Source organism: Oncorhynchus masou, chromosome 1 (assembly GCF_036934945.1).
Source record: "Oncorhynchus masou masou isolate Uvic2021 chromosome 1, UVic_Omas_1.1, whole genome shotgun sequence".
Lineage (NCBI taxonomy): Eukaryota > Metazoa > Chordata > Actinopteri > Salmoniformes > Salmonidae > Oncorhynchus > Oncorhynchus masou.
This window is the reverse complement of record NC_088212.1, coordinates 63164872-63191189: the sequence shown is the minus strand read 5'-3', so window position 1 is coordinate 63191189 and position 26318 is coordinate 63164872. Positions and strand designations below refer to the sequence as shown.

The window sequence follows — 26318 nt, the reverse complement described above, 5'->3', positions numbered from 1 at the left end:
ACTAACATCTGTCAAACCTACATAGAACGTAAAGTGGAGGGAAAAAACAGTGTTTTGCTGTATGTTTACATTCTACGGACCTGGGAGAAAGCTGGGGAATCCCTAAACTTTCACCAACAGTGTCACGGATATGAACACCTAAAAACAAACAGCGTGACATAGTACAGAAACAGAGTTTGTGATCGCAGAGTCACCAGCCAGCCACAGTGTTCCGTACAGTGTGTACCTGTGGCAGGAAATACCCAAGTAAGGACTTGGTAAAGGTGAGCGGTTCATCCATTCTGAAGTGGCCAGGTGTCTGGCAGGAGGACTTTCCATCATCTGGCTGCTTCCCTCTCGCTCTCTCTCTCCCTGCAGTCATGAGGCTTGTTAGACTTTCTCTCAGTGCAAAAGGTGAAAAGTTCCTCTCGTCTCCTCTCTGCCTGTTTAAAAAAATATATTTTTGAACTTCTATCCCTTTCTCTCCCCAACTGGTAGTTACAGTCGTGCCCCATCGCTGCAACTCCCGTACGGACTCTGGAGAGGCGAATGTCGAGAGCCATGCGTCCTCTGAAACACGACCCTGCCAAGCCGCACTGCTTCTTGACACACTGCCTTCTTAACCCGGAATCCATCTGTGGAGGAAACACCGTAAAACTGGCGACCAAAGTCAGCGTGCATGCACCCGGCCTGCCACAAGGAGTCGCTAGAGTGCGATGGGACAAGGACATCCAGCCAAACCCTCCCCTAACCCAATTTTGCACCGCCTCGTGGGTCTCCCGGTCATTACCAGCTGCGACAAAGCCTTGGAAAGAACCTGGGTCTGTAGTGACGCCTCAAGCACTGCGATCCAGTGCCCTTAGACCTCTGCGCCACTCGGGAGGCCCGCTCTCTGCATGTTTTTAAAGTGACAGGACACATTTTTGAGGATGAGCATGCATTACCAGAGAAGAGACCACAACTCCAGGTTCAGAAAATCAGAAGGGAAATGTAAACAAAAATAGAAAGAGAGAATTTTTTCATCTGAAATAAGGCAGGTATATTTGCTGACTTTCCACCAGATTTTTCATCAAAAGTCCTTCTTTTCCCTTCTGATGATTCATGGGTAAAGTGATAATTAGGGCATTGTCCGTCCTCCTGCTGTGTTTTAATTTGGGGAGAGAGGCCTGCATGTCGCTGATAGAAGGATCTATCTGACACAGCTAGTCTAGCCTGCTACATCTGTGAGATGCGAGCAACAGCCGCTGGGGAAGATAAGGCCAGACTAGCCGCTCGCCCAACGCTCCACGCAGCGCTCCACACTCTCCTCACTCCGGTCCCCTCCCCAGTCCCATGACCTTATCTGTGGAGAGAAAGCACCGCTCGGTCACGATAGCACCTGCCAGGGCCAGAGCTGGGATAAAGTGATTATGTGGGAATCATTATCTCACCCCCCCCCCCCCAAAAAAAAATATATATATAGATATTTTTTTATAAAAATATATACCTGCCAACATGAGAGTAGGGGAGGCAGGCAGGGGCCTCCACAGCCTGACACACAGGAGCATCCACATACACACTAATCCAATGGGGCAATCTTCTCCTTCTCAGCAGGCAATCCCAGGGTTTGATTTGAGAAAATGCTATTACTTGATCATCACATGTTAACTCACGGCGCTTACATGTAGCCATGGAGAGGGTCAGCACGATGAGAGGTTTAGGAGGGAGAAATGCTGGACACACATACATACAGTACATATGTATTCATTCCACTGAATACTACATGGAAGCAGATTCCATCAGATTGGATGATGTCATTGGGAGAAGCTTGAATATACTAACAAATTATTTTTCATGCTGTATTTTTACCCAAAATAATCTTTGATCTTAGTGCACAGTTGAGGCAGGGAAGGCTCTCTAACATAGAAAGCACCTAGAATACAAAAAGGAAATGAAACCAACAGACTGTCAAACTATCATTTCATAGTTTCCAAAGTACCAAATGTGTCACATGAGTGAACATCGCCCTCTACCCCACACACCCGTTACTCTCACATCCACTCTGCTGTCCACCATCTGTGTGCTGGTTTCACTCTGACAGACAGATGGACGGCACATCTGTGTGCTCACATCCCCTCTCACTTCTGTCCCAGCTACACGACACTGCGTGCTCTGCGGGTCAGAGGGGTCCCAGCTGTACCCTCACTGTCGTTTCAGAGACACATGCGCGCGCACACACACACACACACACACACACACACACACACACACACACACACACACACACACACACACACACACACACACACACACACACACACACACACACACACACACACATACACATACACACACGCCACTGAGACAGCAGAGCAGAGAGGCCAGGGCAGGGAGGCACTTGGCATTTGGACTGACTGAACCACAGTGAGTGAAGACAGGGGGTGAACAACCCCCCCTAAGGCCAGTGTCATTGAGGGGCAGAGCTATCCATAGGGTGCAGAGTTGGGGGTAGGGCTGGCTGGGCGGAGGGAAGGAGAGGTGGAGTGAAGGGTGTAGGGAGGAAGTGTTAGGAACAGGAGGAGCCCTGTCTGTGTCCGGAGGGAAAGGGAAAACAGCGCTGCCCGGCCTGGCCCGGCCACAGACACAGCTGGTTCCTGCCAGAGGAAGCCCCAACGGAGGCCGAGGCCTGGTGTCGACCGCTATCACAACCCAGCAGCACTGTTTACCTTCCCCTGGGGAACCACCCCTTTCACACGGTGGGGACAGGACTCACACACAGACATATACACACGCCGTGTTACAGATGCACAGTCGCGGCTCACACGGGCGCCACTGCTCTGCTTTCCCCGTGTGGACGAGAGGAGGGTTCAGGCCAGTGAACTGCCCCACAGCCGGAACAACGAGGAAACGAGGAGCCACGAGGCGAGCTGACCTCCCCCTGCCACTCACTCACACACACACACACACACTGTTACCTCACACACTCCTGTTGAGGGAGTCGGAGAAAGAGAAGGAGAGAGAGAGACTACTGGGTGGAGAGAAAGAGCATCGGACACAGATAATTACACAGTTTGATGGCGCCGCGATCCATCTGAAGTGATGTGTCGTGGACGGGACAAAAGTATGAAGTAAAGGAAGAGTCATTTGAGGACTGTGTTAGCTACATAAAGTTAAAAGGAAGTTCAATTTTTTTTTTCTCTCTGTCTGGCAGCCATGTGATCTGGCTGTGCTGGGCTCATGTTCTAATCATAAAAGCCAGAGGACTCACTCTGTGATCTCCCCAGGCCTGGATGAGTCAGTCAGTCAGTCAGTGGTCAGTCAGTCAGTCAGTCAGTCAGTCAGTACCCTGAGCACACAGGAGAAAGGACATCAACCCTCCGGTCTACACACTGACCACAGAGAGAAAGAAAGATAGACCTATCAACTTGTGCGGTTTAGTGTGTCCCCTGACCAGTCAAGAGTTCTAAAACACACAGAGGACAGGACAACTTTGTGGATTACTGCTGGGGAGGGGGGGGGGGGTGCAGAGCATGGCTGCCGAGGTCCACCTGGAACGGCAGAGGAGGTCTGCCGCTCCTCCCAGGGTTCCCACGGTGATGCTGACCAGTCACAGGGGGACGCTGTGCAGACAGAACCCTCACAGGCTGGAATCTGGAAACCCCAACCTGGCAACCAGGAGCCACCGCACAGCCAACCAAGGTAGGTGGTGATCCTTTTCTGTGTTATGAGAAGTACTACAGGCTGTGCCTCTGTTGGCAGCTCGCTACAGTGACGAGTGATTGTGGAGAAACTCCTGCTGTCATTTCTCCTCATTACGTTTGAGTGATTGATGTGTAATCAGATTGTGTTGAGTTAGCACCACATGCTCCAGACAAGACATGGAAATTAGCTTCCTACTGTAGCTCCTGTAACTATGGTGAAACGCCTTACCAACTGTCACTTGCTTTTCAAGGTCAAAGCAGACTCCAACTTGTTTTCATTACTGAAAGCATAGTTTGCTGTCAAAACCCTACACTGTAAAGACATTAGAAGTCCGGGGCACATATGTCCAAGTGGACTGGGAGTGGAAGGGGTTCAAGTTGGTGAGGACCTGAGGATGGGGACTTCCCTCTGGGCTTCCCCTGGCAGCTGGAGGGGCACACTTCCCTTTATTGTGTTTCTGAGGGGCTAGGGGGAGGGTGGAAGGTGGAGGGTTGGAGATGCTGAGTGAGCCCCATTCATTGTCAAGCCCAGGTCAGGACCCCGAGAGACACTACTGACCCCATCAGGGCTGTTAGTCAGGTTAGTGGGGTCCCCTCCCCTCACTTCCCCATCCCTCTCCTCTCTGCTAGCTTCTAGCCGTCAGACCAGCACACTCAACTAGCATCACTGGCTAAGGGAGAAATATGGTGTAACACAAAGGAAATGGGAGAGTCCTTGTAATCTTAATCTCATACTTTCTTCCTTTCTCAAATCCACTCTTTCAACACTGAGAGGAGAGGATCACTTGACTGTTTTCAAGCACACGCTGTCAACAATGTAAATGAAAATCTGGTAATTGATTAAAGTAGTGGACTAAACTGGAGTAGTCCCTTTAGGTAAAAACTTCACAAATCAGTGAGGCCAGTAGCAGAGGAATGCATTAAAAGCATCAGACATTAAAGCTGTACTTTATAGACTCTAAATATTTAAAAGGGGTGCCGTCTTAGAGGAGGACTAATACCCAACATAGTGAATTACCTGCGGCAGCTCCCATTTCTTGGCAGTAATGAGCTTTGTGAACATTTCAGTGATAAGCACTCTATAATTAGGCTTAGTCATAAGCATCCCCTGTAATTCTCTGATAAAAACCCAGCAGAACTGAGGTAAACGCTGGCTCCATCCGTCAGGCTTGCCTCATGTTCCAGGGAGGAACCCATGTCCCTATAAACAACACTCTTTGTCTGATCAGGTAGTTTACCTGTTTGGGGGGGGGGGGGGGGGGGTACCGTTCAGGCATCATAATAGTAATGGTCTTGTGATATTTTCTATTTGTGTGTGTGTGAGGCGTTATGAGACGCGGCGCAGGCTTCCTGTGGGGGAGCAGATGTCGCAGGGCTCAGGCACAGCTGCGGCGGATGATAACCGCAGTGGCAGGGATATGTCGGCACGCTGGCTCCTCTCCCTGTGTCTTATCACCGCGCATACAGCACACAGCACACAGCACACAGCACACAGCACACAGCACACCACAATGAGGAACTGCCACCCGCCAAAACACCAGCACACCCTCGCAGCCGGCCCTGAGAGAGGGGAGGGCAGGGAAAGAGGGGGGGGGGGGGGTAGAGGGAGGGAGAGAGGGAGGATGGAGGGGTAGACTGAATCTAGACAGAGACTTTGAGGGAAAAGGTGGAATGGAATCACAACGAAGCTTTGGATTGTGCCTATCATAGGTTTCATGAACGCTCAGCTCTTCCTGATCCTCCATGGCTAGAGAAAATCATACTGTATGCTTTATGTGCATGAGAGACATTTCTGTATTTACAGTGCACACGCTCCAATGGCTACTCGTGTGTTGAGGACATCTGGCTCCTAGGTTGACATATATTCTACCCTACCTCTCTGTCTCCATCAACAACCTTATCATCCTCCATTACACAAGTGGATTGTATTACATATTGGTTATCTTAATCTCTTCACATAGATGGGTACAAAACAAGGATGATGGGGGATGGGTCTGTGACGAATATCATTGTGAAAAGAGAGAAATAGAGGGAAAGAGAGAACGTGTGAGAGAGAGAGAGAGGAGGGGGGGGTGGAGAGAGCAGTTATCCTCTCTATTTCCTCTGCACCAGCTTTGCGGTTTCTGTGAAGAGCAGATGTTCACTACTTGATACAGTGCACCATGCCCCTCTCCTTGCTATCTTCAGTCCCAGCACTACCAACTGTCTGCACACACACATTCTCCCTCTCTCTTTCTCTCTCTCTCTCTCTCTCTCTTGCATGCCAATGTGGACACAATTGCTTGCCTGAATACATGCGGATGTATTCAGGTGCAAACAGAAAACACGGTAAATTGAGAACTTTCCACTGCTGCCCACTTGACTTTCTCTCCTGTTCCTGCATCCTGCTCTTTAGTAAACACTTCACTTTAACGAGGTGCTATTTCCTGGTCACCAGCCACCACTGACCTCAGGGTCTCCTCTTTTCACACACACTGAGATAAGCACAGTACAGTGTGTGTGTGTGTGTGTGTGTGTGTGTGTGTGTGTGTGTGTGTGTGTGTGTGTGTGTGTGTGTGTGTGTGTGTGGGTGTGTCCTCAGGCCCTGCTATGAATTAAACATCATATAGGAGAATTACTGTTTAAAAAGAAGAGAGCGTCATTTTGAGTTCAAATTCCCATCATGCTTCGATGGATTGAACGGCCACTTTACTGCACGATTGCAAATAGAATGTCAGAGGGTCTATGGATGCAATTTGTAAAACCTGCATCAAACGTGTGCTTGACTAGATGGAGCAATGATCCGTTGCGCCATGCTACATTACAGCAGGGGAGCTCTCTCGTCCGGTGTTGTCTATTCTCAGGCATCATCTGATGACTCTTAAGATGACTTCAAGTCGCTCACGACGCTGATATAACAGCCGTCGCATAACACGCAGCTTCCACGGTTGTACCATCTCAAAATATCAAACTTCAATGTGAACATTTGTACTGCGAAAAGCTTTCGCTGCACCTGCAATAACATCTGCTAAATATGTGCACGTGACCAATCAAATGGAATTTGATTTGATTTGACATTCCCATTGCCACACCAGTGCAATGGGTTGCATCAGAAAGTGTGCTAACAAACACACAGTATAATCCTGAGTGTGTTACGTTTTTTCATTTCGAGGGAAAGAGACTATTTTGTTTTAACCGCTTCTCCCCAAAATAATTTACTTTTACATTGCTGCCTTTAATGGCAACTCAATAGCAGCGTCCACTGAATGTGGATCCAAGCAGCAGAGCACAATGGAGCTGCGTTCCTTTCAGACGAGAGGCACAGCAGCCCTTATCTCTTTTCAACACGCCAGCCAGCCTGTGACTGGAGCGAGAGGAAAGGATTTACAATGTGTGAGTGGAGGAAATGCTCCAGTCCAGACCTCTGTGAGTTCTCTCCCTGTAGAGCCTCCGCTGTCCCGTGTGTCCCCGGTCTGTCACAGAGACCTTCATTACCATACCTACACAATGATCAGCCCCTCAATCTACCCCTGCGCATCTCAGACCAGTCCTCCACCACCATCAGATACAGGCAACGCAACGAGGTGGAGAGAACAAAAGAAAGACAGGGAAGAAAGAAAGAGAGAAAGAGAGAGGAGACAAAGCCAGGTCATTTGTGTTCATTAATGCCATCAAAGGGAAGTCAGGGTCTGAAGACGAGTGTCAGGAAACGAGGGAGTTCAGTTCATTGCGAGCGATAAATATAGTTCCCACCTTGTGTTTCTGTTGTGGGGGTGAGTTATCAGACGCGCCACATGGAGGGTCATCCCATCCAACACATCACCCAACAAAAGACAAAATTAAGAAAAGAATGAGGGGCTGTCATTTGGGGAGCTGACAAGCCGTCTGCCCGTATTCCCAGAGGAGAATAGCATGCCGTCAATCATAATGCTATCATGGTGACAGGAATCCTTTTTGGTTTCACCCCATGCCCCACACACTGTCACTCACGGTCCCCCCTACTCACCCATCACCTCTCCAACATCCGGTATTATTTTCTCTAATTAAACAAAAAGACCTAGGTAAACATAAAGATATTCAATCTAAAACATACCTTTATGTACAGTTGTACACACGCACGCACGCGCGCACACACACACACACACACACACACACACACACACACACACACACACACACACAGTGTGTGTGGCCCTCAGATGGACCTGCAGGGCCAACACAGGCAAGGCTATAACTCCCCAGCAGGAGAGAGAGAGAGAGAGGGGCTATAAACACTCCATCAAGTCCTGGGGCGATCCACCATCCATCTCCTTGACAACCCAAATCCCATGATGCCACATGGAACCCCTGATAGGACTCTGATGGGTTACTTGCATTGGGGAATGTGTGAGGGTGTGTACGCGTGTCTGGGTGTGTGTGTTTAATTCTCCCACCATTCTAAGCCCAATGCAGCAGTTATAGTGTTGGTGTCTGAATTATTAAAACAGCCAAGGTAAATATTGAGAAATTCGTTCTCTTCAGAAATGCATGGATTGGTGTATATACAACACACAACTAGCTCTCTCGCTCTTTCTCGAGAAATCCTAGATCTTTTAGTAGAGACCTGGCCTGAATATGTTTCCAAATCTGAGTGAGGCAGACAGAGCTGTAGGATCTCGGATTCATCTTAAGGCTGCTCACTGGATGGATCAGACTTTGATATGGTAGATAGAGAATCATAGCAGCTGTCATAAAGAGAAGAAAAAATGGATGGAAAGTACTGTATAATATACCTTATCAGTTCTCCCCCCAACTGAGAGCAATCATTTTAGGCCACAACACACTCACTCACTCCAGTCCCTTATGCTTGGTTATAATGGCGGATAGAGATCCCTGTTCCTACTGGTTGGCTTATGGGTCTGTGGCCATTCACTAATCATATCTATTATCATAAAGATTATCATTGTGATGGATTACCTCCAACTGTATAACCTGTTTGACATCTGAAATGGTCAGTAATACACAGGAACAACTCCTCCCCTTTAGGCAGTTCCCCTTACCTGTATCTGAGAGGACACCTCACACTCCGGACACCTGACAGGCTGGTGAGACAGGACACACTGGATAGCAGCTGTCTCTGTGTACTCTTGACTGACTTTGTTAGTTCTGTAGACATAGTAGAGGTGAGGAGGAGAGTGTTTGTTTTGTCTTCAGTAGGCTACCCCTCTTCCTCCGTGTCTGCAACAAAGCGTAAAGGGCACACAGGTGTAGAATTCTCAGCTAGTGAAACCAGATGAACCTGGCAGATATGACGTCATCGTTTTAGCACAAAGTTGTTCAACTATGGCTCGCGGGGGTTCAACGCATCAATAAATGAGCACCATTTACTTTGAGAATTTTTCCCGTTTCCGGCGTCTTGGAGCTACAATTGGGATAGGCCACTGTGCTAATGCAAATAGACCTACACAGTAGGTAAACGCAAAGCCATCATATGTATGGTCTGCGGTAACAATGACTGTCCATTTTGTAAAGTAATTAGAAATGTTTTTTTTTGTTACATGTGCATTTCCATTGGGATTTTATTTAAACTATTTAAGAGATTATTCATTTGCCTACCGCCTATGCCGTTACACGAAATACAGCATTAACTCAAATACACACACACTATGGGGATGTCGGATGGAATGACCGTGGAACAGTCGCACTATGGTGTTTGCCTGCAGATTCTGGAGGTGCAAATCCAACCTCTGACTATATTACTTTTACAGACACCTTTCATACAGTAAAGCACCTTTTGTGATAGCTACTGCACACCGTTATTTTAAAAAATATTTTTGAATCTATTTAGTTGTCTATCACTTGCATTCTTTGGTGGAAATGAATAAATGCTGCCTTGACCATGGGCGAAAGTGTCGGGGGAACAAGAGTAGGCCTCCCTCGGCTAAAGCAGAAATCTTGTATTTATTTTTCAACCATTGTCTATTGAGAAGTTAGAGGATAATGTCCACTGATTGTCAAGCGTCTGAACGAGCAGTTAATTGTGAGGCCATTGGTAGAAATGATGAGATGATGTTGATGGCATTGCATGGGGAGATCGCCTTGGCGACGAGTGAGGTGGTTTTGGAGCTGGCGTGTGCTGATGTGAGGAAACAGCGGCCCCCTTGGGTAGACATGGGGAAAATTATTCTCTATGGGGAAAATGTCAAGACAATATAGAATGCATACCTGGTATTATCGCCTACTGTAGGCGCCCTTATTTACACTTTATCACACCCCTCTGACCATTTGATATCGGCTATATCTCCTAAACTAAAGTATGGAATTAGGCTAACTTAACACCAGGCTACAAATATTCGTTGTTTCTTTGCACATACAATAGGCCTATGACAGTGAAGAGAGTTAATCAATCCAATCGGGCTGAAGTAAAAACCTCACGTGGGGAATAAATTGTATTTCTCGAATATACAAAATAACATGATGTAAACGTCTGCACTTGTTTCGTCTATAAATCAATAGCCTATATGTGTATGTGTGTGTGCATGAGGTCATAGTTCCATGAGTTTCAACATGCGGGGGAAAAAAATGACAATATGGGGATAAGACGCGTGCTGTCAATTGTCAATGCTATTGCAGATACGAGCAGAAAAGTGGCTGTCAACTCGTAGGTCTGAAGAGAGAGAAAGAGAGGGAGAGAGAGAGCGAGGTTAGGAGCTCCGTACGCATCCTGCTCCAGATGGTGATTTAAACGCAGACAGAAGGCTACAGAGGGATAGAGAGAATCACAAGACTGCACACTAGACCCGCGAGCTCAAAATAATCGAATACTACCAATTCAACCAAAACACGAAATGAGCGACAACAAAGACAACCATTTAGGCGCTCGAAATATGATGAAAGATTTTTACTGACTGGAGTTGACAACAGCATCTCAAGCCATTTGTTTCAGTGGAATGAGCGGTCCTCGATGCCTGAACAGTTGGATCGGTTGGCAATGACGGTCTGAGAAGCGTGGTGTCTGCTGAGCAAAATCGAGTGATTCATTCGGCTTTGACATGATCAAACAACAGGAGACTCATTTTACGGATGTATAAAGACTTGATATTGTAAAGTCATTTGGACGACTGTGTGCCAAACAACGGGTTCAAAGTCGTCTACCGAGGAGTAGCATTTGGAACAAGAGGATCCATGCTCAAATGAATATCATATTTTTTACATTGGATGTAGCCTACGGCGCGCATCGGACAAGGATTTGTGAAGTAGTCTATTTTCTCTGACAATTTTAAGATTACACAAAATATTTATATTTTGTATCAGTTTGTCGACGGTGAGCACAAATGTTAATACATAGCTGAATCAACTATCACTGTGTTTTCTTTACTGTATTAGCCTATCCTTGCTAACAGAAAATTAGATCTAAAGCAGCTCACATTTAGATAACGAAGAGAAGTTGTGATTCCCCCCCCCCTCTCAAAATCCAGATAAACTGTTGGTTTTTACCATCGAAAACGGACAGTAAACCAAAGACTTCTATGTAACTAAAGGATCACAAAGCTCTGTCTAGCTTTGCGATATAGTTTTCAATTTATATCGAAGAAGTGAATTACCTCATCATTTATTGAACCGAAAAGTCAACAACACCGCTTTGAATCCAAAGGAAACAATATATATTTTTTTTTTACTGTAAAAGTGTCGAATTGATCTTTTTTTTCTCTCTCTCTCTCTCAATATATTTCATTATCAAAGAGAAGGAATAACACCTTTATGAATTGTGTTCAATATCTCCGAAGGCTTTATCCTTTCTTTCAAATAATGAGGATCGGGGCGTTATAATCGTCATTATTTGGTGTGGATTATCTTCGCTGCAATTACCTCAGCCTGAACCCGACCTTCAAAAAGTAAGTCACACTATTAGGCTTCATGTTTGTTGCAAATTATACATTCTAATTGTGTGCTTGTTTGATGCGAGAGATACGTTTGGACACGGTTGCTTCTGGCATGAAGCACGAAGCACATATTGCATATTATTTTGTAGCCTATTTTGTACTCTTTGATTTTTACACTTATTTTATGAACTATAGCCTCGGCTAGATGGTGAGGTTGGGTGATAATCACTATTTAGCTAGGTAGCATAGCGTAGTAAATACGTGATTTTACATGTCCCTGATGTTAACATAGCTGCATAAATGATTATGCAGATCTTTAATTATAACCAATACCCTTCCTATATTATGTTAAATAACATGTAAAAAGTTCGATTTTCAAGGGCAATAATGCAATTCCCTTATCGATTAGAAATAATGTGTTAATATACCGTTTTTCTTGCCTTTTTTAAATAAAGCTGTTGACTCCTACTTTCGTTGTTCAGGTTTTCCGCATTGTCAGCTATTTTTACAGGAACTTTCATTCATGTTATTAAACTGTAAACATTAGTGTTCAGTATAGTTTCAGTGCTTTCCCATTGATGGCGTTGAATCAACATGTTTCCATTTGAATGGTTTTATTTTGACACAGACACTGCAGTCGATGTGGCCTGTTGGATGATGGTTCTCTTATTTGGAAAAACATTTAAAAAAATTATAGGCTAAAAAAATTGTGCTGAAGTAGAATTTGTGATGAAGAGGCAACAACGTATCAGCCAACTTGAACGCATTGTAGCTTCAATAAGCCATATCAGACACTTGACAAGACAACTTTTCATATGTCTATAATATTAATGGTAGACTAGTATCAATAACGAATAGGCATATTTCATCGCAAACAACAGAGAAGTTAAAACGTGTATACGTCGATATAAATACAGGCTTTTTATTTTAGCACATTTCCTAGCAATGTTTGTTTATAGCAAATGTTGGGCCATAAGGCGTCTGCTTTCCTCTGGATACAGGTGGTCTGTTCTCCCAGATATAGTAGGCCTACATTAATTAAACTAACCGCACACGACGTGGTGTTTCTGCTGGTGCATATGAGAGCGCGCGAAGCTCCTTGTGTGATGGAACACGGAGGCGTAAATATACAGTTGTTGGGTCGGGTTGTGGTTTTTAGTGCTTTGTACTCTAGCATCTCTTGTGTCTTCTTCCTGTGGTGGTACCTGTACCTCACCACAACTCCCACACCAAAGTACCGACTGAAAGTAGTAATGCGTTTGGATCGTAGGCGTCAGCCTTGGTTTTCTTTTGATATCTTGTGGGCGCCTTCCTTGAGTGATACATGTTCAAAGTATTCGGACCAGGTCCTGCCCTGTTGTCATAAATCAGTGGAAGGGGCAGTAAATAACCTACATCTCATGGGCTGTGATATATTATTTTATTTTATATATTTATACTAAATTATCATGTGTTACAGAGGCATGGTGGATTATGTATTGCACACAAACTGAATGGGTCAAACCGTTTCTAGAAGCCTAGGCTAACATGTGAACATAACCTGGAATAACCTGATCATCTCCCATGGTGTGAAATTCTGGAATAGGTGGCCTGGAATTGAAAGCCCTCTCTCACCTCTCTTTCCCCCTTCAGCCGCACGTGAACTCCCCCTTCAGCACATGCACTTACGCCGATCTCTCATCTCCTGGGTGTGATGATCAGACTCCACAGTGGGTCAATTGCCAGATATTCAATTCACAAAAACGGCGCCTCTCAGTTTTAAGGCCAGAAAATGCAATATGGAGCTGGTGTCTGTGCCAGCCAGGATAATGAGTGAGCAGAACTGTATTGGGCATCAGAGAGTAGAAGAAGAGCATATCGATGAGACTGCCTATTGGTATTGCTGCCAGACAGACAAAGTAACAACATTTCTCTAGCCTAGTTAAAGAGAAAATTAATTGGGTTGGAAGCAATATTATTTAATGAAACATCTCAAACTAAATACAATTAGAAGACATTCTAAACTAGATATACACTGAGTATACCAAACATTAGGAACACCGTCCTAATATTCCAGTTGCACCCAACCCCATTTTGCCCTCAGAACAGCCTCAATTTGTCGGGGCATGGACTCTACAGGGTGTCGAAAGCGTTCCACAGGGATGCTGGCCTAATGTTGACTGCAATGCTTCCCACGGTTGTGTCAAGTTGGCTGGATGTCCTTTGGGTGGTGGACCATTCTTGATACACACAGGAAACTGTTGGGGGTGAAAAACCCAGCAGCGTTGAAGTTCTTGACACAAGCGGTGCGGCTGGCACCTACTCACATACCCCGTTCAAAGGCCCTTAAATCCTTTGCCTATTCGCCGATTCAATTGAGACATACACAATCCACGTCTCAATTGTCTCCTCCCGTTCATCGACATTGATTGAAGTGGATCGAACATATTACATCAATAAGGGATCATAGCTTTCACCTGGATTCACCTGGTCAGTCTATGCCATGGAAAGAGCAGTTGTTCTTAATGTTTTGTATACTCAGTGTATAAAAGATGAATAAATATAACTTAAAGAAAGATTACTCTGTGTAGATGACTCATCCTGGCCAAAAAGTCACTCACGTGAGCCTGCACGAACTCTGATATCCATCAGTGGATTCTTCTCTGTAAAAACAGAGGACATTTTCTCTGACATCACATGAATTGACTATTTAATTGGCCCTGGCGGTAAAGATCAGCTGAATAATTGAACAGCTGATAATAGACAGACAATAGATGGAGAGATCCAAAGGTGAAACCACACTACAGCCGTTCAGCATTACCGCACGTTACAACCAAACATCCCCACCGCCCGCCACTCTTCTCCAAAGGCAGATGTCCCCACTTCATCATTAAGTGCCTCTCTTAAAGAAAACCATTCATTACCCCACTGGAGTTTATTCCGTCTCTGCTACTACCACACTCATATGGATGTGTCTCCCTCCCGTTTAATGGGCAGACGGAAAAATACCACAGGAGGAAAAAGTTTTTTAAAAGAGATACGGTCTCTTGTGCCAAAGCCACATGCCAATAGAGAGATGTTGTAGTGCAGTGATGGAGTCTCACCGGCCTCCCCTGGACAGAAGCAGAGAGGCAGACCATGCAGTGATAGAGTCTCACCGGCCTCCCCTGGACAGAAACAGAGAGGCAGACCATGCAGTGATGGAGTCTCACCGGCCTCCCCTGGACAGAAGCAGAGAGGCAGATCATGCAGTGATGGAGTCTCACCGGCCTCCCCTGGACAGAAGCAGAGAGGCAGACCATGCAGTGATGGAGTCTCACCGGCCTCCCCTGGACAGAAGCAGAGAGGCAGACCATGCAGTGATAGAGTCCACAGAAGCAGAGAGGCAGACCATGCAGTGATAGAGTCTCACCGGCCTCCCCTGGACAGAAGCAGAGAGGCAGACCATGCAGTGATGGAGTCTCACCGGCCTCCCCTGGACAGAAGCAGAGAGGCAGACCATGCAGTGATGGAGTCTCACCGGCCTCCTCTGGACAGAAGCAGAGAGGCAGACCATGCAGTGATGGAGTCTCACCGGCCTCCTCTGGACAGAAGCAGAGAGGCAGACCATGCAGTGATAGAGTCTCACCGGCCTCCTCTGGACAGAAACAGAGACGGAAACCATGCATAGACCCTAAGAGCCCCACTTTGAGGCATCGTAACTCACCCCACAGTGGTAACAGAAACATACTGAAGCTATGACCAGGGGGTTATATAATATTATAAACCGGGTGGTTCGAGCCCTGAATGCTGATTAGCTGAAAGCTGTGGTATATCAGACCATATACCACAGGTATGACAAAACATTTACTTTTACTACATTTACATTTAAGTCATTTAGCAGACGCTCTTATCCAGAGCGACTTACAAATTGGTGAATTCACCTTCTGACATCCAGTGGAACAGCCACTTTACAATAGTGCATCTAAATCATTTTACTGCTGTAATTATGCTGGTAACCAGTTTATAATAGCAATAAGGCACCTCAGGGGTTTGTGGTATATGGCCAATATACCACTGCTAAGGGCTGTATCCATAAGAACAGTGGTATATTGGTCATATACCACACCCCCTCGTGCATTGCTTAACTCTAGGATTGTAGTCAAGCATGTGAACTGGAATAAAATGTGAGTTGCATACTGTATTTAAAAAAAATACAGATTATTTGTGACATTCACTTAGTTACACAGGAGAGCAGCCTTATTGGTCACTCATGGCAGGGTAGGCTATGTTGTTTGTTGAAGGTGATAGTGTCTGTTGCCTGGTCCCCATGCCGGTTGGTTTGCCAGGTGACAATATCACAGCACAGTGACCTGCAGCCGGAGTGTGGTGGGGAGCGGGGTGGCGAGTATGGGGCGGAGCGGGGTGGGGAGTATGGTGGGGAGCGGGGTGGCGAGTATGGGGCGGAGCGGGGTGGGGAGTATGGTGGGGAGCGGGGTGGCGAGTATGGGGCGGAGCGGGGTGGGGAGTATGGTGGGGAGCGGGGTGGCGAGTATGGGGCGGAGCGGGGTGGGGAGTATGGGGCGGAGCGGGGTGGGGAGTATGGTGGGGAGCGGGGTGGGGAGTATGGGGGGTGGAGCGGGGGAGTATGGGGCGGAGCGGGGTGGGGAGTATGGGGGCGGAGCGGGGTGGGGAGTATGGTGGGGAGCGGGGTGGGGAGTATGGTGGGGAGCGGGGTGGGGAGTGGGGCGGAGCGGGTTGGGGAGTATGGTGGGGAGCGGGGTGGGGAGTATGGGGGCGGAGCGGGGTGGGGAGTATGGGGCGGAGCGGGGTGGGGAGTATGGGGTGGGGAGTATGGTGGGGAGCGGGGTGGGGAGTATGGGGCGGAGCGGGGTGGGGAGTATGGGGGGTGGCGGAGCGGGGTGGGGAGTATGGGGCGGAGTATGGTGGGGAGCGGGTTGGGGAGCGGGGTGGGGAGCGTGGTGGGGAGCGGAGCGGAGTGGGGAGCGGGGTGGCGAGTATGGGGCGGAGCGGGGTGGGGAGTATGGTGGGGAGCGGGGTGGGGAGTATGGTGGGGAGCGGGTTGGGGAGTATGGTGGGGAGCGGGTTGGGGAGTATGGTGGGGAGCGGGGTGGGGAGTATGGTGGGGAGCGGGTTGGGGAGCGGGGTGGGGAGCGTGGTGGGGAGCGGAGCGGAGTGGGGAGCGGGGTGGGGAGTATGGGGCGGAGCGGGGTGGGGAGTATGGGGCGGAGCGGGTGGGGAGTGGTGGGGGGGGGTGGGGAGTATGGTGGGGTGGGGGTTGGGGAGTATGGTGGGGAGCGGGTTGGCGAGTATGGGGCGGAGCGGGGTGGGGAGTATGGGGCGGAGCGGGGTGGGGAGTATGGTGGGGAGCGGGTTGGGGAGCGGGGTGGGGAGCGGAGTGGTGGGGAGCGGAGCGGGGTGGCGGATGGGGCGGAGCGGGGTGGGGAGTATGGTGGGGAGCGGGTTGGGGAGTATGGTGGGGAGCGGGTTGGGGAGTATGGTGGAGAGCGTGGTGGGGAGTATGGTGGGGAGCGGAGTGGGGAGTGTGGTGGGGAGCGTGGTGGGGAGCGGGTTGGGGAGCATGGTGGGGAGCGGGGTGGGGAGTATGGTGGAGAGCGTGGTGGGGAGTATGGTGGGGAGCGTGGTGAGAAGTGTGGTGGGTAGTTGGGCGGCGGGCTTGTGCATGTGACAGGTAATTATTGTAATTTGAGTGCGGGCGGTGCAGGTGAAGTTGGCCGTCTTCTAATTAATGAGAGGAGCAGATGGCAGTGGGCGGGAGCCCGCAGCCGGCCGGCAGAGTATGTGTGTGTGTGTTTGTGGAGGGGAGAGGAGTGGAGTGGAGAGAGGGTCAGCTGGTCAGCAGAACACACTGACACCTGGACACACAGGCCAAACGACAATTGCCAGAGCAATCATCCCTGAATACGGCATATACTGTACTGTGCACAAGCGCACCATAGCAACACTCACTACCATGACAACAGGATGACTAGATTCTCATCTGTGTAAAAATAATGCATTTCATAGAGACAATGTTAATTCACTGTTATACTCAATGTATACTAAATCTAAGTAGGAGATTGGTCACCATAAGTATATGGGAGGCATTGAGTATAACAGTGAATTAAGAACACAGCAAGCAACTCTGCGTGGGGTGATTTGCCCCGTGTGCGGAGGCTACGGTTTGTCAGCCACCTGTGTGTTGTGTGCAACAGTGGATTTACCGGGAATGTTCCACCGTCCTGGAATCCCAACCTGTAAGCAGCCGGCAGATTACCCTGTGAACCTAATTCCTATAATGCATTAATACTATTGTGCAATTACATTACCACCCGGAGAGGCTACGCCCCAAGAGACTGCACACAGGTCAGAGCTGTCAGGGTGTGAGCACCCAACTGTTTCCATGTATCTGTCCGGTATCTCACACACAGCTCTGTCCTCCCCCATGATTTGAACATTAGCGGCCAAAGAGCGCGTTCAAGTGTCAGTTACATTCCCAGGGAGACGAAATTCATCTCAAACAGAGAAAGGCTTTCTTTGGACGAGCTAAATAAGAAGTAAAGGCCTTTTTTTCCTCTTTTGTTTATCTGGCAGCGTCTGGCCATGATGGAAAGTGCAGCAGCTGAGAAATCCATAATCTTAGGGAACGTGTGTGTGTGTGTGTGTGTGTGTACGTGTGTGTGTGTACGTGTGTGCGTGCGTGTGCGTGCGTGCGCGCTTGTCAGTGTGTGTGTGTACATGTGTGGGTGAAGAGAGGTGCAGACCGAGACATTGACACTGAGATAGTGTTTTGGACAGGATCGTGTCTCAAATCACTGGGTTCCGAGATGGACAGTGAAGTCTTGTTCTCTGGTAAGAGTGATAAGGGAGAAGGTCATTGTTCACGTGTATTATATATCTGTACATATAGCTCTGCAATGTGGATGGAACATATTTTAAAACCCCATGGAGGCATGCTGGGATATGTTTTCACGGGCTTCTGTGGGTATCACTTATTGCCCATTGAAGGGGGCAGGCTCCAGCTTTGGGAACCCAAGCTGCCTGTTGGGGTGCCCGTGAGCCCAAAGAGATGGGTTCAGGCGCAGCCAGACCAGCGGTCGATCGCTATGATTCCCTCCCTGTTGATCCGTCCAAGCAGTGGGAAAGACTTTGGCGTTGGGAGCTCCAGTGTGCTCCACATGTGTTTGACATTACTGTGACATGGCCGCCTCTCAGGGGAGAATGAGAATGTCAGAGAGCAGAGGAGCCGCCCAGCTCCCAAACATCTGGAGTAATGAGGAACACATTGGCACCGCAGTGTGGGAGCGGAGAGTTACGTCTAAACCACATGCACGCACCCTATACACACACCATGGACACACACACACACACACACACACACACACACACACACACACACACACACACACACACACACACACACACACACACACACACACACACACACACACACACACACATATCCAGCAGTCTCTGAAATATCCAAAGAGAGGACATATTATATATATATATATATATATATATATATATATATATATATATATATATATATATATATATATATATATATATATACACACACAGACACAGACACACAGCGCCCACACGGATACGCACTCTCACTTGTTACAGAACAAACATATACTTTACTATACTGTACTTTCACTCAAAACAAGATATTATGTGCATACATTTCCTTTGTGTTATTATTACACAGAAAAGTGGCCTCTCTTATTTCCCAGGGTACGGAGTGTAGAGTTACAATTGCTAGGAATTGTTTTACTTTGAGAGAAAATATAAATCTCATCTTAAATGTATTATTTTAACCTTGTCATGTCTCTGCAGGATAAACGCTTACAGTAAATTGCCCTCTGATTGTTTTGCTGATCTCAGGTGTCAGAGCTGAGACTTCCTGTTTTAAGAGGAATCAGTCAAAATGATTATTGTTGTGTTTTCGATGGAATTAGCGCTCCACAGCGTTAGTCAAATAGAGCGCACATTAACAACCCACTGATTTAAACCTTGCACCTCAGACCCAGTATTCTCTTTTGTGACATTGAATAAGGAGTGCAGTCTCAACGCAGATGGATTGTGTCACTGACACTGACTTCATTATGAGAACTGAGCCTGTGAACTGGTGACAGCTATAGCCAAAACACTCATGACAGAGAGAGAGAGAGAGATACTTCATGTTAACCCTCCCTCTTCCTAACTTCCCATAGGATATGCAGATTAGGGACAGACACAGGAAACACACTGGAATAATCTGCTGAAGCACTGAGCAATTTTTAATCAAACGTACAGCGGGGAAGTTCATATCGCTGCTCCACACTCTGATATAATGAGTTCCTCCCTTTTCTCCCACCTCGCCCTCAGCCAGCCCCTTATCAGAGAGAGAGAGAGAGAGAGAGAGAGAGAGAGAGAGAGAGAGAGAGAGAGAGAGAGAGAGAGAGAGAGAGAGAGAGAGAGAGAGAGAGAGAGAGAGAGAGAGAGAGAGAGAGAGAGAGAGAGAGAGAGAGAGAGAGAGAGAGAGAGAGAGAGAGAGAGAGAGAGACGCTGACTGGAGATAGAGTTAAAGTTATTAAGTGTTCACACACACTCCTCTCCACAATGACTTTAAAGGCGTCTGGAAGGAGGCTGTGGGCTCAGGCTGGGATTGGGGAAGGAAGGCAAGACACACGATCATGTGGATATGGCCTCCACATATTTGTGGAATTAGAAAGCTGTTATCTCGTGGAAACAGAAGTTCTGCCACAGATGGTTCCGTCATTCTTCAAATGGGTTTGAGCCGAGTGCCGTTGTGTTCCCGGTTACTTATGCAGACCGTAATCTCTCGCCAAGCCTCCCTAACTCACACCCTCACATCCTCTACTTAGGATGTGAGGTACTGTATTGTTCCTAAACCGTTACTTCATTGGGAGAATATTTCAGTTCCCACACAGATCAGGGATTTAATATGAAATGTGGAAAGAGGGGTGAGATTTTATTGATGTCAGAATTTTTAGAGAATAAAAAAAAGTGCTTTTTGGGGGGGGGGGGGGGGGGATCTGCCCAAGGAAACCTTAGGGCTGAATCCCTGCAAGGGGGACTTTGATTTAGGGGATGGGGGGCTAAAGTTCTCCAGCAGTCTCTGAGATATCCGAAGAGAGGACAGACAACACCGTGGTAATACCAGTGAACGAAGGAGGCAGATGGGCAGGAGGGGGGGAAGAGAGAATAATAAAGGGATAGTGGAAGTGAGGAAGACATTTATAAGTTGGAGAGAGAGACGGGGGGAGATAAACTAAGACGTATGAGCACACTTTCCCCAGAGCAGAGGGCCAGCATTCTGAAGGAGTAGAAGAGACAGTGGTGAGGGAAACCTGGACAGGCGGAGTCAGGAGTTAACCCCGCAGTTGCCGTAGACTAGAAGATACACAGGCAGGAGAAGCGTCTCTGTGTGGATTCTCTGTCTATGCATGACGGTCAGCTAGTGGCTAGGCCTGTATAACCACTGTGTGAATGGCAGCAGGCTACTTTAATTAGCCTATTAGCAAACACTATTACCCTGCCAATTATAGGGCCATCTATATGACTGCTCCCTCTCACACTTTTTTTTTGGAGGGAAAGAAAATAGGCCCTGGTTTGAACGGTGGATTCCAGCCGTCAGTCTAGTCCCAGAGGAAACACTGGTATTTATTTCAGGAGCTTCCAGTGCGACTGGCTTCGGGCTAAATGGAGATTTGCGGGGGAGAAGCTGTCAAACCTTCTGTTTAACTTGTCACATGACTCCCCTGATTGGTGTCCCCACGCAGGCGGGTTGCTACCTATGGGGTGGCGGTGATGGAGAAAGGCAGAGACACAGATCACCCGCTATGCGCCTGCCTCCCCGCTGATGTCATGAGCTATTGTGCATGTGCCTTGGGGCAAATGAAGTGGTATGAGATAGGGAGTCACAGACCGGGGGAGGCCTTACAGAGATGGAGATGGTGTCAGTGGTGACAGACAGAACAGCCGTTTAGCGCTGAATGAAATACATGATTCCAGTTTTCAACATTGCCGATTGAGAAGAGGTGAGAACAGCAAGACTTGATGTTGTTTATTTGGTCTCTTAGGTGCCGGTGTCAATTGGCTGTTTGTGCTCGCTGCTCACAGACACAGAATGAGAGAGAGGAACGAGACAATGGGCCTTCACACGTCTGCTGATTCAAAAACTGTAAAAAAAAAATATATATATATATATATTACAGTGGGGCAAAAAAGTATTTAGTCAGCCACCAATTGTGCAAGTTCTCCTACTTAAGATGAGAGAGGCCTGTAATTTTCATCATAGGTACACTTCAACCGTGACAGACAAAATGAGAAGAAAAACATCCAGAAAATCACATTGTATGATTTTTTTATGAATTTATTTGCAAATTATGGTGAAAAATAAGTATTTGGTCACCTACAAACAAGCAAGATTTCTGGCTCTCACAGACCTGTAACTTCTTCTTTAAGAGGCTCCTCTGTCCTCCGCTCATTACCTGTATTAATGGCACCTGTTTGAACTTGTTATCAGTATAAAAGACACCTGTCCACAACCTTAAACAGTCACACTCCAAGCTCCACTATGGCCAAGACCAAAGAGCTGTCAAAGGACACCAGAAGCAAAATTGTAGACCTGCACCAGGCTGGGAAGACTGAATCTGCAATAGGTAAGCAGCTTGGTTTGAAGAAGTCAACTGTAGGAGCAATTATTAGGAAATGGAAGACATACAAGACCACTGATAATCTCCCTCGATCTGGGGCTCCACGCAAGGTCTCACCCCGTGGGGTCAAAATGATCACAAGAACGGTGAGCAAAAATCCCAGAACCACACGGGGGGCTGACTAAATACTTTTTAGACGGGGATGGACATGCCGTGTGTGGTCAGTCGGGAGGTGTGTGTGTCGGGGGTAGGTTTGTGTTCAGTACAGCAGCGACGAGCGTCAGTAATGACGTAGGAGGCAGAGCAAACACAGCAGGTCTGGGCTGCAGCTGGCCAGAGAGAGAGGAGAGAGAGAAACACACAGAGAGCAGAGATGGCAGCTGTCAGACCCCCGTTCCCATCGCACACCTGTCACACAGGAAGTCCGGGCCTGCCACCATTTCCTGGATACGCCTCCTCAGCCAAACACACTCTCCTGCTGCCTGCTGCAGCCTCTAGAGCCTCTAACACATAGAGAGAGAGAGAGAGAGAGAGAGAGTAACACTGACTGTTATTAAGTGTTCACACTCCACTCCACCGTGGCTTTAAAGGCGTCTGGAAGGGGGCTGTGGGCTCAGGCTGGGATTGGGGAAGGAAGGCAAGACAGACAATCATGGGGATATGGCCTCTCCACATAGAGAGGGGCATCTGGGAGCTGAGAGAGCAAGCATTATGAGGGCTCTGAAGGCATCATTCATAACAGCCAAACAAAGTACACAAGGCCCAGGGGAAACTCAGCTATATTGATACCTGACGCAAACGTTTCCCATGGAATCTCACTGACATCGCTCTGAGTGTGAAGGTCTGGACAGATAAGAGGATGGTGGTGCTCTATGACAAACTGAGAGCAGATCACTGGACAGTACGGACCTCTTCTTTAACTCTCCCATAGAGACAATGGCCCTCATGCCCACACTTATGTGAGGAATATTCCCACGCTCACTCACCCTTCCCCTTCCCCATGACCAATCTGAACTAACCCAGATGTACAGCTCGCAGATGGACTCATACACTCTCTCTCTCTCTCTCTCTCCCTTTGCTCTCTGCTCCCAGTTTGGCTCAGTCAGAGAGGCAGGAAATGCTAGAGTCCTGTACAGGAAGTGATGTCACACAGTCCTGTGGCAGATGGTTGATGGGACAATGAGGCATCCAGGCTGTTAACAGCAGCCTGAGCGTCAATGTTGTCATTGGCAAAGTTCTTCTTTGTTTTTGTCAGGATTGTCAAGGCGGGTCCTCAGGAGAGCTCCTCACCCTATTCCCAATCCACCCTTCATGCTGCCTGTATGCAATTAACAGAGTAATTAAAAGCCTGATGAGCTAATTGGTGTTCGTTGAAGCTGCAGGTGTTTTGATAGGGGAGCTTGTTTGTGTAAGTGCACAGTATAAACAGATTCCGATCGAGGGTAATTTTTGGCACGGTTTTCCCCCATAATTTGAATAGTATGGGTGTTTAGGGGAAAGCAAGGCCATTACTGTTACTGTTAAATAGGCCACGGTAAAGTTAGGCAACGGTAATGAAATTGTCATAAATCTTAATCATAACATAAATAAACAATTTTATTCTAAGTTGTTCTGGAAAGGTATTAAGTATCAACTTAATTTGGGGAGAAACAGAGAGAGTGAGAGAGAGAGTGAGACAGAGAGAGAGAGAGAGTCACAGAGAGAGAGAGAGAGACACACAGAGAGAGAGAGAGAGACACAGAGAGAGAGAGTCACAGAGAGAGAGAGAGAGACAGAGACAGAGAGAGAGAGAGTCACAGAGAGAGAGTCACAGAGAGAGAGAGACACACACAGAGAGTCACAGAGAGAGAGAGACACAGAGAGAGACACAGAGAGAGAGTCACAGACAGAGACACAGAGAGAGAGAGAGAGATACTCACAGAGAGAGAAGACACAGAGAGAGAGAGAGTCACAGACAGAGAGAGAGAGCCACAGAGAGAGAGAGACACACACACACAGAGAGAGACACACACAGAGACAGAGAGAGAGAGTCACAGAGAGAGAAGACACAGAGAGAGAGTCACAAACAGAGAGAGAGAGTCACAGACAGAGAGAGAGAAACACAAGGGAGAGAGACACAGACAGAGAGAGAGTCACAGACAGAGACACAGAGAGAGAGAGAGAGATACAGAGAAAGAGAGAGTCACAGAGAGAGAAGACACAGAGAGAGAGAGAGAGAGAGAGAGGCACAGACAGAGAGACAGAGACAGAGAGAGAGAGTCACAGAGAGAGAGACAGAGAGAGAGAGAGACAGAGAGAGAGACACAGAGAGAGAGAGTCACAGAGAGAGAGAGAGACACACACAGAGAGTCACAGAGAGAGTCACAGAGAGAGAGAGAGAGAGAGACAGAGAGAGAGACACACACAGAGAGAGAGAGACACACAGAGAGAGAGAGAGAGTCACAGACAGAGAGAGAGAGACACACACAGAGAGAGAGAAAGAGAGAGATAGAGACACAGACAGAGAGAGAGTCACAGACAGAGAGAGAGAGAGACACACAGAGAAAGAGTCACAGAGAGAGAAGACACACAGAGAGAGAGAGAGTTACAGACAGAGAGAGAAACACAGAGAGAGAGAGACACACACAGAGACAGTCACAGACAGAGAGAGTCACAAACAGAGAGAGAGTCAGACAGAGAGAGAGAAACAGAGAGAGAGACACAGAGAAAGAGAGTCACAGAGAGAGAAGACACAGAGAGAGAGAGAGAGTCACAGACAGAGAGAGAGAAACACAGAGAGAGAGAGTCACAGACAGACAGAGAGACACACAGAGAGAGAGACAGAGTCACAGACAGAGAGAGACACAGAGAGAGAGAGAGAGAGAGAGTCACAGACAGAGAGAGAGACACAGAGAGAGAGTGAGAGAGACACAGGGAGAGAGAGAGTCACAGACAGACAGAGAGACACACAGAGAGAGAGAGACACACAGAGGGAGAGTAAGTCACAGACAGAGAGAGAGACACAGAGAGAGAGGCTGAGGCTGCCTCCTGTGAGAAGGAGCAAAGGAAGAAAACTGCTCTGAGGAACTGGGCCAAATAAGTCCCCCTCTCCTCCCTGCATCTCTCTCTCTCTCCTGTTCCATGTCTTCTTTTTTGCTTCCCCTCCCTCTACCCAACGCTTTCCTCTCCACCTCTCTTCATCTCTCTCTCTTTCTATGTCTTTATAGTGTACTTTATATATCCCTGTACCTTCCCCCACTCTCTCTTCTCTCTTCTCTCTCCGCCATGTTTTAGTGTTTTTCTCTGATCTGCTCTGTGTCCTCCCTCCCTCCCTCTCTCTCAGTGTTGGCAGATGTGCTGGTGACGGCTGTGTGCCCGTGGCGCTGGCGGGTCCCCAGGTGGCGGAGATGACAGTTATTGATGTTCAGGTGTGAGCCTTTTACAGTGGGCCTGGAGCCTCTTGCCAGCCAGCCCCACACACTCTGAGCGCGGTCCCCTGCTGACTGGGTCTGATAGAACTGCAACAGCAGGAATACAAACAACACAGCAACAAGTCCACCTGAGAAATTAAGGCTTAGCTGCTGGTGAGCACACAGCTGTGGACTTGTCTGGTACGATTGGAAGTCCAGCTTTTCTTCCATTTTGTTGTGTTGCCAGTATGAGTAGAAGCAAACTGCAGAGGCCATATTTTTTGTTCAAATTAGGATGTCGACGGATCCCAACAACGGGCCAGTTAGTTCTTGTTGGTATGTGTGTATTTGTGTGATTCCCCCAGAGTGGCCGCACACTCGTCTCTGTGTCTCGGGCCGGTGCCAGTGCCCGGTGCCAGTGCCCAGTGCCGTCCTAACACACTCCAGATGGGCCAGGCCGAGGAGTTGTTCTTGGCACGGCCCGCCTCGGCAGAATGTCACAAATACTTTCCTTTATTTAGGAATGGCTCTGGGTTAGCGGCTGGGGAGGGAAGGAGGAGAAGGAGACAGGGAGGGAGGGAGGGAGGGAGGGGGAGGGAGGGGGGGAGAAGGAGACAGGGAGGGAGGAGAAGGAGAGGGAGGGAGCAACATGAGAGAGGGGGGGAAGAGAAGGAGAGAGGGAGGGAGGAGAAGGAGAGAGGGAGGGAGGGGTGGAGAAGGAGACAGGGAGGGGGAGAAGGAGGCAGGGGGGGGAGAAGGAGACAGGGGGGATGGGGGAGA

At 48.0% G+C, this 26318-nt stretch overlaps 1 protein-coding gene across 7 annotated transcripts in view; it reads left to right on the top strand.

The window, feature by feature from the left end:
- Positions 1-2441: 2441 nt before the first annotated feature.
- Positions 2442-26318, top strand: part of LOC135547694 (protein CBFA2T3-like) — a 60301-nt gene continuing 36424 nt past the window's right edge. For 2 of the 7 annotated variants that reach the window (XM_064976942.1, XM_064976964.1), the window contains exon 1: positions 2442-3661. In XM_064976942.1, the coding sequence (XP_064833014.1) occupies positions 3489-3661 (173 nt within the window). In that variant the 5' untranslated portion in view covers positions 2442-3488. Of the gene's footprint in view, positions 3662-10098; positions 11513-25471; positions 25713-26318 lie in introns of those variants that run through there. The other 5 variants (XM_064976979.1, XM_064976955.1, XM_064976936.1 and 2 more) reach the window with 5 other exon arrangements.